The 17,210-nt window shown below is 24.5% G+C and overlaps 1 protein-coding gene across 2 annotated transcripts; it reads left to right on the top strand.

Annotated features, from left to right (window-relative positions):
- The first annotated feature begins 1,792 nt into the window (after positions 1–1,792).
- On the top strand, positions 1,793–9,593 carry LOC126894648 (RING finger protein 121). 2 transcript variants are annotated; one of them, XM_050665813.1, is made up of 9 exons: positions 1,793–1,907; positions 2,088–2,190; positions 2,265–2,317; positions 4,498–4,639; positions 5,998–6,152; positions 6,252–6,480; positions 7,043–7,176; positions 8,433–8,534; positions 9,301–9,593. In XM_050665813.1, the coding sequence occupies exons 2-9, from the start codon at positions 2,161–2,163 to the stop codon at positions 9,419–9,421; spliced, it is 966 nt and encodes a 321-aa protein (XP_050521770.1). In that variant the 5' UTR covers positions 1,793–1,907; positions 2,088–2,160; the 3' UTR covers positions 9,422–9,593. The 2 variants fall into 2 exon arrangements, with proteins under 2 accessions (XP_050521770.1, XP_050521769.1); XM_050665812.1 differs by lacking the exon at positions 1,793–1,907 and having other exon boundaries at positions 1,962–2,190.
- The last annotated feature ends 7,617 nt before the right edge of the window (positions 9,594–17,210 follow it).

The following is a 17,210-nucleotide window of genomic DNA, read 5'->3' as shown; positions in this document are numbered from 1 at the left end:
AGTACTCTTAAATTAAGAGAACTCATTTATTATTTTCGATATTTTTTGTTAGAGGTAAATAAAATTAATTATTGGAGACTAATCAGTGAAAAAAATAAATATTAGTACACGTGTAAAAACCTGTAAAGTATGTCTTATTGACAATAGAGTAAATCATTTGAACCTGCAATAGGCTATTGTAGGTTCAACTGATGTATTAAAAATAGATATATACATAATAGCATTTAGATAAGCACAATAATTATGTTATACTATAATGTAACATATAAAATAACAGAGAATTATTCTCAATTTTCATTTTGACTGAGTTTAATTTGCTTGCTGTGTTACGGTTAGCAAATTAAAAAAAAAAAAAGTATATTAATAGTACTGAATATTAAACAGTATTAAATACTAAATAATTGTATTTAAAATAATACTCGGATAGTTTTTATTAAATGTATTTAAAAATACTATTCAATACCAATGAAAGTATTTGACTACTTTTATTCAAATACATTTACTCAAATGCTTTACGCCTTTGAATATAGTAATATTAAAATAACGTTAAATTTGTATTTCACGATGATTGATTTTATGTCTTGGACTTTCTATAAACTATTATTTACCTTAAATGTATATTTTATTCTGTCCAGCACTAACTGTATACAATACTGATTTCAACATTTCTCAGGTGGTTAGTAAATTCCTTATTAATTTAAATTCGATAATTGACGATTCAAGATATACATTATTGTATTTTATATCTTTAATCATGCGCTAAACTATACTTACTAAGTAAGAAACGCATATTCCCCTCGCATAACCACAGCAAATAATATGTTTAAATATAGAATGGTGGAATAACCACTATTTTTGAAAAACATAGAAAAATGACGCTGTGGTCTGAGTAAAATGTTGTGGATGCTAGAGTTGTGTGATTTAAGTTCATTGTTATTTATTTTATTATTCATTTATATTGACAGTTTATACCAAGTGTAAATTCATCATACATTTACTAGAGGGAGTAAATGTAGAAAAGGTCAAATAATTAGTTTTAACTATTTTCCTATTGGAAACTTTCGTATTAATATATTTTACAAATTAAAAATAACGAGAAAGGAAATGCAAGCGTAGCGAGCTGTTATCGTCAGAAACGGTCTACAGTTCACCAGCTTATTAGTTGCGGCAATTTTTATATTTCTCTGATAATAATTATCACAGAGTGTTGTCTTAAATTTCTGGAGAAGAATTAGGAAAATATAATAATTTATATTATTGAAGAGTATTAGAAATAAATAAATTAACTAAGTTAATTTAATTATTTTTTTTGTCTAGTTACTTTTAACTAAACGAATTTAAAAACATAAATTTCTGTTAGCCTTCAACTTAATTTAATCTTCCTCAAATTAACTTAACAAGTTACAAAAATAAGTTAACTTGCCAAGCTTAGCTAATGAACATTTATCCAAAACATGGAATTATCAAAGATGAATAAAATATTTATTGAAACAAATGTTTTATGTATCAAAATTATTTAGATAAATATAAATTTGGCACAAATATTCATTGGAACAACTATACTTTGGATATAATATTTGTTGATACGAATGATTAAATTGTTAATTGGTACAAATAATATTTTTGGATAACAATAGTTTTGAACAAATTTTAATTGGAACTAAAAATTTGTGGAACAAAAAATAGTGAATCTAGTTTCTTTGCTGTTATTAACTTTGAAGTATAAATCTGGGGAATCAATATGTTGATTAAAGTGATAACAACCCATTTTTCTTATCGATTTAATTGAATTCATGTCAGGTGTTCATTGGTGAACTTTTACTACTCCTAATAAAATAAAATTATTATTGAAATAATTGTGATACCTTAATTTTTTACGTAATTTTTACTAATGCAATTTTGTCCAAGTAATTAAAAATTCATATTTAAATTAAAGGATAATTTTAGTTGAAAATATAATTTAAATAATTTACAAATACTTTATAAGCCAATTATTTTTATTGAAATGCTAATTGTTAAACATTGTACATTAAAATTTAATAATTTTGGTTGTTGTTAACGATTCAATAATATAACATAAATTTTAGGACCTGACCTAATTTCAGAATTGTTCATAAATTGTACATATTGTTCTTTTATTATAATTCGCATTATTTAAAAATGGAAGAAGAAAACATAACTGTGATTCTTGTAAGTAAATAAAAAAATTCAATTATTCAATTACATAAAAAATAGAAGTAACATTTTATTTTATTTTTTAACAGAGTAATTCAGCTGAAAATATAACAAAAAAAATGACTCGTGAAGAAATAATGAGGTAAAGAGCAATATGCTTTTATGATTTATTAAATTTTAAGTTGTGTTGTTTAGTTTTAAGTTTACCATCTGGAATTCATGTCAAGAAGACCAATAATGTGGCAATTTTACATTTTTCTAAAATCATATTGTCTCATATGTTTATATAGTATAAAATGTTAAAATTTTTCCAAAATTTATATGATTTCGTTAAATAATTAGTCAAATAAAAGGTGATGGTTTATTGTATTTGCCTTATAAACTTAAATAACCTAAGAGCTAACTTGTTTAATGCTAAAATATAATTTACAGTTAGTTATGCATATTTTTAATTAGCTTTAATTTTTTTCCTATAGGATTATTTTCTTATTAAATTAAAGTAATTTAGTAACTATTAAGTAGGTAATTTACAATTAAGTAAAATCTCTTTTTATTTTTTTGTTTAGATTGAATTTAAGTCAGTAGTTATTAAATGTAAAAAAAAAACCAAGCACAGGGGGGTCGTGGCACAGTGGTGACGTGGCATAGTTGGATCAAGTATAATGGTATCTGACAGTGATTAAAATCACTATCAAAAAAAAAAACGCTTCGATGCAAATCTTTAGATAGTGTTTAATTTTAAAAAATTGGTGGATTATTCCAAAAGCTTCATAAACTGCTAGTTCCTTATTAATATCCTGATTAAGATAAAGTATGTCGAATGAAAAAGGGATTATTAAAAAATAGTATTTCCCATAAAAAAATTATATTGATCAATACACTTTTCAATAAGTTATAGCATTATAATGTTAAAAATGTAAAAAATAAAATTGAGAATTTTCACACAATAATAGCATTTGGTAGCCATTTTCACCTTGAAGATAAAATAAAGTCCGAAATTTTTTTTTTCCATGATAAAGTATATTACATTAGCTTTAATTTAAGATATATATAAAAGTGTCAGACTTTCCGGAACACTTTCAAAATTTAAGTTGAAAAAGTCAATTTTTTGTGAAAAAGTTGTCATTTTGAATCCCCCCCTGTAGGCAGGTAAAAAGTCAGATTTATAAAAAAAATATACCAAATGATAAGTAAAGACATCATGCATCTACAAAAAAAAGAATTATATTGATATGTTTATTTTTAAAAAATTTACGGCAGTTTTTAGTAAAAAAAATTGAAAAAATTTCGAAAATTAGCCATTTTTAAATTTGTAATTTTTTCGGAGGTTTCCCCCATTTACGGGGAACGAGGGAAATTTTTTCAATTTTTAAGGGTAATGTCTTCGACTAGATACGATTTGTGATCTTTTGACATATCATTGAAAGAAATCGGTTCGGTGAGAGCTGAGAAAAAGTGGTAACAGACACAAAAAAAAAAAAAAACACATCTTAGTAAAACCAATACCTTCTCAGCTTCGAATCGAAGCTAAAAATATTACTTTATATGCTTGGGACCCAGTGTAGTATAATGAATCATTTTGCCGCTGCCATAGCATTGATGTTTGCTGTAGATTCCTGAATGGGTGTCACACGCCTTACCACATTAATGGCTATCTGAGCTATAATGAAGTTCTTTGAAGTCAACAGCTAGTGTAAAAATTCTGTTATATTATTATAAGGTAATATTGATCCCAAATATTTTGAATGAAGGTTAAAGAGATGATGATGACTATGATGATAACTTTATATGCTTATTTTAATCCTAAATACAATCCAGTTGTTTAACTATGATTTAAACTATAATTTATTTTAATAAAAAGTTTGTTCAATTAATAAATAAATTTTATGTGTCTCTTAAAAAGTTACAAAAATTTATTTGCCAAATTAATATAAGACTATAATAAGATATGATCAATTACAGCTTAAATTATTTAAAATTAAAAATTAATTTAAAAATATTAAATACACACATTTATATTTTTAGTGCTGATGATTGTAACATTGTTCCCGATATAAATATAAATGATTTTTTAGTAATTTTTGTAATATTTTAAATTAAATTATTTTTTATGTTTTTAGTTTAAAATTAATATTTGAAATATATTTGTAATTTCAAATAATATAATGATAATTTAAATTGTTATTATAAATACTTTTTGTTTCAATAAAATATATATGCGAAACTTTTTATGTAGGCTAATAATATTTGTAATTGAAGACTTTTTGCAAAAAAAAATTAAATTACTTACTTATTATAATACTATATGCATAATATTTTTAGAGAAGAACATCGAAAATTACATGAAGCACATAAAGGTCATGAATCAATGCATGCTGAAATGCTTTTAATTCTTATGGTTACCATGATTGTTGCCCAGATAGTATTAATTGAATGGAAAAGAAGACATTTTAAATCTTTTCAAGTAACCTGAACCATAATATAATTTTCATTTATATTGCATTTTGATAAATATTAAGATAATAATTTATGTAAGGATTACTTAGAACAAAAGTTAATTAACTGTCTATAATATTTAGGTGAATTTTTTATAGAATTCCAATGTTAATTCTGAATTTGCTTTCAGTTTTTTTCCATAACATATAGTATATGAGATACTTATTCATTAGTATTTAAGTGAATATTAAACGATTATATCATTATAAATTTTTTTTTTAACATTTTTCGTATAATTTTATAAAAAATAATTATTTTAACCTAAATTTTTTTGTGTAAAAAAAATTGTGCAAAATTTGGGACTTATCCCGCAAGTTTAATTATTTTTAAGAACTTTAAAATAATTTAAGTTTAAGGGAAGTTTTTCAGAAAAAAAAAAAATTTAACTTTCCATTGTAACTTTTTTTTAGCTTAATTATGAATCTACTANGAGACTTATCCCGCAAGTTTAATTATTTTTAAGAACTTTAAAATAATTTAAGTTTAAGGGAAGTTTTTCAGAAAAAAAAAAAAATTTAACTTTCCATTGTAACTTTTTTTTAGCTTAATTATGAATCTACTATTATAGGAAGATAATTTTTTTGAAGAGTTCAAAAATATAATTTTTTTGTTTTTGTGCAAAACTAATAACTAGTAAAACTGCAATGATTAGAAAAAATATATGTTAAGATCAAAAATTCTGAAAAATTTCAATTTTATTTTTGAATTTGAAAAAAATAATTTAACAGACTTATGTGTTTTTTATAATTTAATACAAAGCTGCAATTAGATTTGGAGTATGACACTCGGGTACTCGGTCAATTATAAAGAAAAAGTAACAAATATTTAGCAAATTTAGATTGACACTCAATTTGGAAGTATAAAAAATCCAACTAAATCATAAAATAATTGTCAAATTTATAAGTTACATATTGTCGTAAAAGGAATGTGAAAAGTTTAAACGTTTTTAACCTTAGCTATGATCATTTAAGCTACTATTTAGTCATTTATTCTAATAATACAACTTAACTAAAAATGTTAATTACAAAAAATACATTGATATGAAACAAATTTTAATGTATACTATATATAATATATAGAATGACCATATAACCTTTATTACATTAGGAAGTTCTGTATTTCAAAAAATATATTTCCACAAATACCTACAGGATGATTTATATTTAAAAAATGTGTGCCACATTCATTATTTATACATATTATATATACAGCTTCATAGTGAAATAATGTCCTTCAATTTTTAAATTTATCAACTGAATAAACATGATTTTGTTTTATTTCAGATAGATAACTTTATTCACATGATTTAAACTTACAATATTTCAGGTTGTAACATTTATTGCATTGTGGATTATACCTTTTGTTATGTGTTTGCGTATGTCCTATTGGAGGTTCATATTTTTTTGGATTTTGTTTTCTTTAGTAACAACAATTGTTGTACGAAAAGCTTTACAAAAACCATTAAAAGGATCAACTCCAAGGTGAGTTAAGGCAGCCTGACATTAATAGTTCTATGGCTTGCACTTTATGAAAATATTGCACCATGTTATGTATAGTGTGATGGCATAAATGTTATCCAGATTGGTGTATAAATGGTTCTATTTTATCTACAAATTAACATATGTGGTGGGCATCATCGGTTATTTCATTATGGTAGCAGCATTTTTTGGTCTCAGTGTCATTTTCAATGTAAATCCTGCTGTTTGGATGGATTTTGGTTTAATCATTATGTATTATGGACTATATTTTGGAGTATTAGGGCAAGATGTTGCTGAAATTTGTGCATCTGCCATGGCTGCTCATTTAGGAGTAAGTAACTCAAGTAATATTTTTTTTATGTAAAAAAGTTTAAACATTCACCAGAATTTAGTTTATAAAGGTCAATTAAATTAAATAAATAAATAAATCTTATTCAAATTCAATATAAAATTTAATTAAATTAAAAATATTTTATTTAATAGTATGGTATTTAGCAGTACAAAAAATAATTTAAAGAAATATATACGGAGTGATTTTTGCATGTCGTGAAAAATTCTATAAAATATAATATCATTATAAGAGTTTTTCATTACAACTCATTCAAGCAATGAAAAATTTCATGAAAAAAAATGTGTGTGTAACCAATAATAAGTAGATTGCAAAAGATTGCATTCTTTTCTATCCTTTCTTAGCAAATACTAGCGTTTTAAATTATGTAATAAACATAAAAATCAAATTTTCACAAATTTTAAAATGCTCTAGAAATTTATCCAAAAAATATTAACAAAAAATTTTGTTTGAAATCTACTCTACCAAAATGGCTATCTTGAATTTTTCTTAAACTGGTTCGAACATTACTACTATTATCATTTATTGTTTTTTTTTCAATTAGTATTACACACCACAAGGGATGCCCACCAGAAGTTTAGATAAAAATATTTGTGCTGTATGTGGAAATAAACTCTTATTGAATGCTGGAGAAGAAGGCATAATTGAATCTACCTTCCAATTGACCTGTGATCACACGTAAATTTATTTATATAGTTAGAATTTTTTTTTCTGAATCATTAGGTTAGTTAAAACTAATTAGACAATTATGATGACATAACTTCACAGCTTAATAGTATCTGAAGTGTTCATTGACATTACATCACATGTTACCATTAGATGTTTTGTGGTATAGTGTTTTATTTTGTTTGTAGTATTATCATTGTAAAATATGTTATATATGGTGTCTGTTTATCATAAATCATTTAATTACTCACAAAATAAATTCAATATTAAAAAATGAATTAAAATAGTTTTTCATCTCTTGTAACTAATTTTTTTTTAAGTGGCATACATACATATTTAATTTGCTTATAAAATAGGAAATTATCTAATAAAGGACTGACTGGTTGTTAATAACTTTTCTACTAGTACTTTTGAAGTTATTAACATTTTTATACATGGTTTGGAGAAGAAGTACAGTCGAGAAATGTCTAATGATATAAATTGTCAAACCTGTGCCTCTCCCTCAATCTATTATATTTTAAAAATGTCATTTAATTTAGAAGTAATAGTACAAAGTTGTCATTAGTGATGATATTTGATGACATAGAGATGTCAAAATAAATATTTTTTTTAGTTTGATTTACTTAAAATTAAATGGTTCATTTCTAGTATTTTTCCTATTTAAGTACAATTACAACTTTTGGACCCGTATTTTGATTTTTTATTATCATTTTAATGTAATGACTGGAAATGAAAAATGGGTGCTGGTTTTTTTTAACTAAATATTACCAATAATACTAATATTATTCTTCCTCTCATCTAGATATAAATATATCAATAACTTACGAAGTACTTGTCCAAAAGTTGTTATCATTTTCTTAAAAAAATTTTAAGTGGCCCATACATATTATGTATAGTGCTACATAAAAAAAAATAATTACAAAGGATGATGCTTAAAAGTATTTAATAGCTGAATTAAATCATCTATTTAAATGTGACCACAGATGACAATTTATTACTGTTTTGCTTTGTGCTTATTTTTTATTATACTTAAAATTGTAAGTTTTAGTTATTGTTGATTTATTTATCTTTTACTTTATATGTGTTCCTATACTATATATTACTTAACATTGCAAATCTGATATTACATATGTAATTGGTTTGTCAAACCAAAATAAATAAATGAAATAATTTTTTCAATAATGTATTTATTTTATGAGTGATTTATGTGGTTCGTAATAAACAGATTACTCTGTATATATATATTTATAACATATTAAATATTCTAGATTTCATGAATTTTGCATAAGAGGTTGGTGTATTGTTGGAAAAAAGCAAACTTGTCCATATTGTAAAGAAAAAGTTGATCTCAAACATATGTTCCGTAATCCGTATCCTTTATATACATTTAATAACTAGCAATAAGTTTTTAATAACTCATTTAATTACCTTTGATGATATTTAAATTGGTTAATTTCTATTTTTATAAAGCTATATTTTACTTTAAAAATAATTAAAAAAGTTTGTTGAAACATATCATCAGCACTAATAATAGCTTTGTCATATATGAATTGAATCGAGTTTTCTAGAATCAAAAATCAAAACATAACATTTTTAAACAAATTTTGAGTAAAATATTTTAATAATTATTTTACATTGTTAGCGATAAGAATAGAGTTTTATATTTTTGAGTTATAGGTACTTTAAAAATTTTCTTATTTTTCTATGTAAATTTAGAAGATTAAGTTGTAAAAAATGATTTAGTTAAATGCAGGTTTAAGTACTTTTAATTTAAATTTATTATATATTATTATCAATAACAGAGACGATTTAGAATTTTTCAGATAAAAGTGTTTAATAATTAGGTACACTTTTATGATAAAATGTACTAGTACATTTCGCATTACAAAACTTTGTGTAGCAACCTAATCGATTTTTTGATTTGATTAACTTATTTTTTACTTGTGATTATTCATTGATATAATCTAAGTGTTGAAGTACCTCTCTGCTAAAATCGCCTTTAATTAATAATAATAAATAAAAGTTGAAATTACATTAGTAAAAAACTACAAACAAGGATTCGTAGTTTTAAAATTGTAAAATATAATTATAATTTTATACAACGATACATTGCATTTTCTTAACTAAATTTGTTAGATGGGAAAAACCACATGTTTTGTATGGTCAACTATTAGATTGGTTACGATGGTTTGTAGCTTGGGGACCAATTATTATGAGTATAATACAATTTATAAACTATATTTTGGGACTGAAATAGGTTAATAAAACTATTGAAAATATTTACAGTGTATTGTAATTTATACTTTGTATACTAATTTGTTCCTTTCATTAAAATATGGACATAACTTTTACATATATATTTTACTCAATTATAAATTTTGTTTCAAATATCATATTTAATGTATTTAAAAATATACAATGAAGCTTAAGTTTTTCTTTTTAATTCTAGGATTAAATTTTACGAAAATTTGATTAGTCATTAAGTGTCTAATTTACAGACGGTCTTCAGGAGTAGTGCCTATAATTTTCGAAGAATGCTTGCGAAATTTGCAAAATTTAAGTATTTAACTTGTGTATTAAATAGGTACAATTAAAACATTATGGTGCTGATAGTTTCAACTAGATACGTTTTGTGATCTTTTGACGTGTCGTTGAGTAAAATTCGTCCAGTAAGAATGGGAGTAATGACGTTCGGACACAAAATAAACGGCTAAGGAAAACCAATAGCTTATCAGCGAAATTTGAGGGCTAAACTCCATTATAATTTCTTATCAAACTTAATTTTTTTTTTCAATATTTGAGGACTTCTTTTTCTTTTTAAATAAATAAAGTGTATTTATTGACCAAGCGACGCAAGCAATTTTTTTTTAAGCTATCCAAAAAATGAATATTTAAATTTTTTTTATAAACTTTCCGTCAGTACTTTTAATAGCTTCGAAATATAGTCGATATTGAGTGTTCATAAAAAACTTATGATATACAATTGTATTTTAGGTTATTTATAACTTATGTCGTATCTTAAGTGATTTGATTTATTATTTAGAAAAAGTAGTAGTTTTACGAATTATGGTCATCGTTTTTACAGATCAGCATTTAGGGGTTTAACAAAATTAATATTGAGTAGAAATCAGTGTGCGTATGACGATTGGACCGCCCTTGGAGCAAAGCAATTTGTCAAAAACATAAAACTTACCCTCCTAATAGGTGTTAGAAAAACGTCAATGTCTTTCGTTCTCATGGAACCATTTGACTATGTGTATGCTATATTCATCATGTTTCTTAAATAAATACTGCGACGTTGTTCGAAGAAATGATATTAATTATTATTTATTTTTGTATAAATATACAATTTACTATAACACACGTGCGTGTTTAAGGAAATGCATGTACAATGTATACATATGTGTAGAATAATATGTATATCAAACGACACCTCGCTGTAATGTTTCTACACCTTCTTTGGCCACCCACACACCCTAGATTCCCTAAAGACCGTTTATTTTCGACAAACGTAAAATGTACGTAAGTCCGGAAATGACCACATGTCATCTGTCCTATTCAGAGATGTGTGAAGAAATTTCAAATGTGGGCATAAAAAAAAAAATTAGCGGACAAGCTACCACAAACATTTATGGTGACTATTATCTACTCATGTGAAAATAAACTTCAATATTTTTATACTAGCATAGTATACCGATACTAACTTGCCTCCTTTTTGAGATACGCCATTGGTTTTATTTGTAGAATTCAGTGGCAGTTATTAGGGGGGGCGATAGATGGATCACTTCCCTCTTACACGGTGTATTTTTTAAAATATACTAAAAAAATATTTAAACGGGCTTTACTTGTAGAAATATCGCATTTATTATATCGTCTCTTCGTGATTACTATGTTATGGCAATACTTTATGAATATAATTTATTTCTTTTTTCTTTTAATTTTAAAATTTTAATAATTTACAATCTTTAAAAAGTAACTAAATTTTATGTTTTATGCATACATAGATTTCTATATATATGGTCTAAACTATAGTTATGTGTTGATTAGTATAAAGAAAATATCCTATAATTAAATATATGTACTAATATAAAAAGTTAGATTTTTGAATACATTTCTTATGTAATAGTTAATCTAAATAAATCTGATTGGAACGAATAAAAATACATTTAAAAACTCTTATATATGGTAAATATTAGCGGCAAACAAAAATATTGATAGTTTGATGATTTGTAAATGCTTAAAATTAAATAATTCAAAAGTTTTTAATTCATTTCAAATTTGTACTGAAAGGGTTAAAATATATGAATTAACTTAAAAATAAAGATAGTTTTAGTAATATTAGTATATTTATACAACTTAAATTACTAATAATTTATTTAGAAATTTATAACATTACTAAGAAGAATTAAAAATAAAAAAAAAATATTCATTTTTTCCTATTTTATACAATAATACTTTTCGAAACAATATAATATATTTTTTTCATAAATGTAACTCCTACCACAATTAATCTTTCAACACGCCCTGTTGTAGCAAAGTAATAAATATTCTTTGGAAAATATGTTTTTTATTTATTATCGACGAGTGTTAGCTGACTAAATATGGTTTATCAGTTCCACACTAGTAGACGTTGTAATAAATAAACAAAATTTATAGTTCCTTTTTAAGTGACCAAAAACTGTTTCACAGAATATTCCAACATTTTTTACATAACTAACTTTTTGAGTAATTTATTTTTTTTTGTATTAAATAGGAAGTAAGATATTTTATTCATTGAATTCTATGATCCTTATTTATTTTTGTCCTTCAACCGGAGATAAGGCTGTACAAACATTAACAACTAAGTATAATTAGTTGTAAAATGTTTAAATAATATCTGACTTATAATTCTAATATTGTTTGAAATTTTTTTTTATACAAAATATTACAATGGTGTTGTCAAATTAATTAATAAGAAAAATCGAGCATATATTCCTACATTAATATGTACAAAATAAGGATTTTACTGCACAAGTAGGGCTGAATATAAGAAGGTTTAGAGAAAAGGTATCAGGGCAGAGGTGGTAATCTCTAAGATTTTTAAGATCGATTTTAAAAGAGTATCTAAGATAAAAAAATTAAAATTTTTAGGTTTTATTAAGGTTTCTTAAACTTTTATTTTTAGCGTTCCTGTTAAGAACCGACTTAGAAATGGTTCATTCTAAAAAAAAATATAGTTATCTTTTTTTTTTTCAAAATTAGGTATCATAGGTAATAATATAAGCATTACATTTTACATTATTCTTTGAAACTGGGCGTTTCAAAGGAGTAGTCTTAGAAATGTCAACTTGTCAAAAATGAATAAACTTTCACATTTTATCTTTACATTTCTATGATATATTAATAAAAGTAATAAATGTGATTGTAAAAATATTTTAATAGACTTATTACCAAAAATAACTTTCTATTTAATTGTCATACAATTACATAGTTACATAGTTTATTAGTGACTTTAAGAACCTTTAAAAGAATCATTTTTTTTGGTAAGATTTCTTTGATAGTATGTTTTTGATTCTTTATTTTCTTCGACAGAAATGGTTTTGAACCGGTGGTTTAAAAATTCGAATCTCTGCCAGGGAGTAATTATGAAGACTAGAAAAGGCGCAAGCCCTCCCCTTAGTTTTAGTTTTTAGTTATTATTGAGGTGGACATAATGCCCATGCACTCAGACCTGTTGGTCCATTGTGCGCACCTCATACCGAATTGTCTTGATTCGGTTTACCCACCTAAGTGTTATCATCAAAGTGTTAATACATTACCAACCATAAAGTCACCTCTAAAGATGACCAAAGAGTCCTGTTTTTCTGGCGAAATTAAGTATCTCTCTGGGTTTTAGGTTTTTAATATCCTCTTTTTCAGGAAATAGTTTATTCAAGTAGTTTGATCTTAGTGTGGACAAGGCTTCACATTCGCACATGATGTGAAATGAGTCTTCCTCTTCTACTCCACACTTCCTGCACAATGGTGATTCCGATACCCCCATTGCGTTAAGATGTTTAAGCAGATGACCATGTCCTGACAGTAGACCAGTCAGGGTGCTTATTTGATGTCTAGTCATGCTATTAAGATCACCCAGTAATAAACCAGGGGTCTTGATAAACAAAGCCCTCCCCTTAATGATATTGTGATATTACAATGACTAATATAAGTACTTGTTGTATAGTTAACCGTAACGTAATTATTGTTATTTGTTCGTGTTTGGATTATTTAAAATTAAAATAAATTATTTCTTTAACGTAAGCTGAAAAAAAACATGTAATTAATTTATGATTACACATGGAACTAAAAGACTTATTTTATTAAGTGTTATAAAGTGATAGAAATAACAATTTAAGGTGATAAAACATTAGTCAACAGAACCAAGAAATCATAAAAAATCACTATAAAACTTTTAAATGTATATACATATAATTATTTATGCCACAAACATAGCTATGATATGATGATTTTTATGTAATAAAACAAAATATTAAATTAAAATGTATAAATTCCTATTGAAAAATATATAGTGTTCAGAAGGTAAGAAAACGGTTTTCTATTGTTTTCATTATTTATAACAATTGACTTGTGTCCTTACTTTCTGAACACCTGTATATAGAAAATTAAATTTATTAATAAACTTAATTAATTTAGACCAGTTAGACTAAACCACGATCATAATATTTGATCGAATAAATCTGTAAGCTTGTGTAAATTTATTTTATTTGCTTAAATCATTTTTAGTTTTTTTTTTAAATTTTGAATATGGTTATATCTGATAATTAAATATTTTCAGCATTCTAATTCATAATCGCTTTTTTAAATATTATTGAAAACAATTAAAAAACAAATGCTTTATTATAAAAACCTATGACTTAGTTATACATTACACTTTATATAATAAAGTACATTATTTTGTATCTATTCTCATAAAATTATTTTACGAAATAAAACTTAAATTCACACACCAAATAGTTAGGAAATACTTAGTAAATTCATTAGCATAGTTTGAATGTGAGCTATAGGAGCTTTAGCTCTGTAGAAATATTTATAGTGAATTCAATTTTCTTGTAGAGAGAAAGTTGAAAAATGTAGTAGAAAAGTCTCCCGTTAGGTCTATTATTCAAAATTTTTAATAAAGTATGGACTACAGTATAACCCTAGATTTAGGTTATTATTTTTTTTTTATTAATTAGATTAAATAATATTTAAGTGAACATAAATTACACCTCTGATACAACGCAATTAAAATTAAGTACATACACAAAGTACCTTTAAGTATTAAAATAAAGTATTAATTAAGTAAATAAAAATATTATCGCTTGTGAGTATAAATAGGAATTAAATAATAAGCACCATGTATATTATTTAAAATATATATTGTGAGTTTAGATGAAACGAATTATAGTAAATAGTTAAATAGTTAATAGTTATTTAAATATATTTAACAAAACAAAATAAATTAATTTTAATACTCTTTGTGCTGCCGATTCATGTAATATGTTAATTTTTCATACAGTTATACTTTTATTTTTTTTAATATTAAATCATGCATTTAACCCCAACAAATTTGATTTACAAGCATTTTTAAATCTTAAAACCCATTATAAGAATTTTATGAATCTTGAATTACAATATCATAGTTATTACGCGAACCAAGACGAAATGAAACCATCAAATGGGTTTTGTCCAATTCCCGATGATAATGAGTATGAAGCTTTACGTTTTCCTAATTTTTCTTTGTCTAAAAAAAAAGTAAATGATATAATAAAATTATGCTCTAAAAATTTAACAACTTGTACTGTGGGATATGCTATAGTTTTGAATGTTATTGAAAGTATAGGAATAACTTACATTTATAGATTTTGTGCTTTAGCCAAAGAAATTAATGGGAGAAGTATTTTTCTAGATGATACTATTCAAAAATTCAAAAAATTGCTTTATTCAATTAGACGAGTTTTTAAAAAAGAATCGATTTCAGAAATACCAATTAATTGTGTTGAAGAAGTATACAATTATGTTGATGCCAAGTACACATGCAGTGGGTATAACGTATCTGACACAGAATATAGAGCAATGTTATCAATGTGTATGGAAAATATGAAAGTAAAGTTGAATTTTGTGGTAATTGAACCTTTTAATGAAGATTTAAGCAATGCTAATAATAATTACATTAAGAAGTTACAAAAAATTATAATCAAAAAGGGAAACAAATACTTTAAACAGAAATCAACAAAAGAATACCGTTTAAGTTTAGGGCAAGCATGTGGTTGTTTAAAAAATCAAAGAATGTTTTGTTAAGTTTGGTTTGTGTTATATCGTTAGATAATTTTCATTATAGTATTATCTTTGATACAAAGCATTGAACATCATGTTTTTTTTGTGTTAATCTTTAGAAATATACAACTCTCGCAAGATCAATATAGTCGTTATAAAAGACTTTATTTTTACATAGTGTTATTTATATAAATGTATATACTATAAAATTTGAATTATATTTATTTGATGGCACTCCTCTCAAAATACAAAAAAAGAATCTGTGACCACTTAAGCAAAAACCCTAAACAATTTATGTTGTCATACGTTGTCTTTTCCATCCTTTTTGTTTAAAAATTGGAGTTATTTGAAACTACTATGTAAAATTTCTAGAATTAAAGTATTATTTATATATAAAATAAAACAATTATAAGATTTACAAAAAAATTTGTTCATCCTGTTAAAAGATAGAATGTGGTTTTCTCCTGAAATACCTATTTGACAGTCCTTTTTCAATTTTATAGAAGTAATATCAACTTTTATTTTATATCAATAATATTAATATTTCAGAAAAATTTCAAGTTAATTTTATATCAATAGACGCACAATTTTATTTACTTTAACCCTTTCAGACCTTCAGTACTATATTCTACTAATATTAATTATTACTATAATTACAACTATAAATTACTAAGTATTTATTCATATATTAAACTTATAAACTAAAGAAGTATTAATCAGGTTATAATTAAGTAAATAGGATTTGATGTTGCTTTGGAATAATATATTAATTTCTTAAAATTAAACATTATTTACAAACTTGTATCGAAGCGTTTCTAATGATAGCGATTTTAATCACAGTCAGATATGACCTATAATAATATCAACTATGCCACGACTTCATTGTGCTATCGTTTTTTTATTAAAAATACTGTGTAAAGAGGAGGTTGAGTAATGAGGTCACTTTAACTCTTGGATAGTTTCCCTTACTAATTTGTTTAGTTAAAGGTTTATCTTTATCTGTGTAATTTATTTAATTAATTGAATTGTAATTGATAATTAAGGTTATCCATTTATTTACTTTTTACTAAAATTGTAAATGTATCTGCCTAGTAATAAACCGATAATGGCCTGGTATTATTGTAAATGTTTTCTTGTAATAAGACACGTAATAATGTTAAATAATTATTTAAATAATAAATGAAAACATAACATATACTAAAGATTAAATATATAAGATATTTAATTGTTTATCACAAAACTATATTGGTACAGATAATACATACGAAAATGCATTGGTATGATTTCCAAATCATTGTACACAAAAATTCAATGATATTTGTGATCTTTATAATAAATTATATTCATTAAAAATTTCTAAATGCTGGGTAGCTACATCATCCACCCTACTAATTTATGATTGTAATTGTGTTATCGTTAATAGAAGGTGTACTTGGCAATCGTGCGTTCTTTCTATGTTTAATTGGACTATAATATGAAACGAACATTCGATGTTATCTGGACGATTGCCACCTTCAAACGTTTTTGTCGTTCCTTATGCTTGTAATATTAGGTTCAAGAATGGGATTTGAGAAGTATATATGTTAATCTGGCTTGTTCGTTGTTTTATTTGACCTACTATATATATATGGTGTAAAATAAGTTAATTAAACAAGAGTAGCTGTATAATATTTTTGGTTCCTGAAAAAAAAGGTTTAAGTTTATTTTTCAAACATAGATATATACATAATTTTTATGTAGATAATAGGAGC

Source organism: Daktulosphaira vitifoliae, unplaced genomic scaffold (genome assembly GCF_025091365.1).
Source record: "Daktulosphaira vitifoliae isolate Bord-2020 unplaced genomic scaffold, ASM2509136v1 Scaffold_1, whole genome shotgun sequence".
Lineage (NCBI taxonomy): Eukaryota > Metazoa > Arthropoda > Insecta > Hemiptera > Phylloxeridae > Daktulosphaira > Daktulosphaira vitifoliae.
This window is presented reverse-complemented; position numbering and strand designations above follow the sequence as displayed.

What these genes read in the sequence shown, in the direction of transcription:
- LOC126894648 (XM_050665813.1), top strand. Translation starts at nt 2,161, where the DNA reads ATGGAAGAAGAAAACATAACTGTGATTCTT. An exon ending in AAAACATAACTGTGATTCTT is followed by an intron (nt 2,191 to 2,264) that starts GTAAGTAAATAA and finishes ATTTTTTAACAG; the next exon opens with AGTAATTCAGCTGAAAATAT. An exon ending in ACTCGTGAAGAAATAATGAG is followed by an intron (nt 2,318 to 4,497) that starts GTAAAGAGCAAT and finishes TAATATTTTTAG; the next exon opens with AGAAGAACATCGAAAATTAC.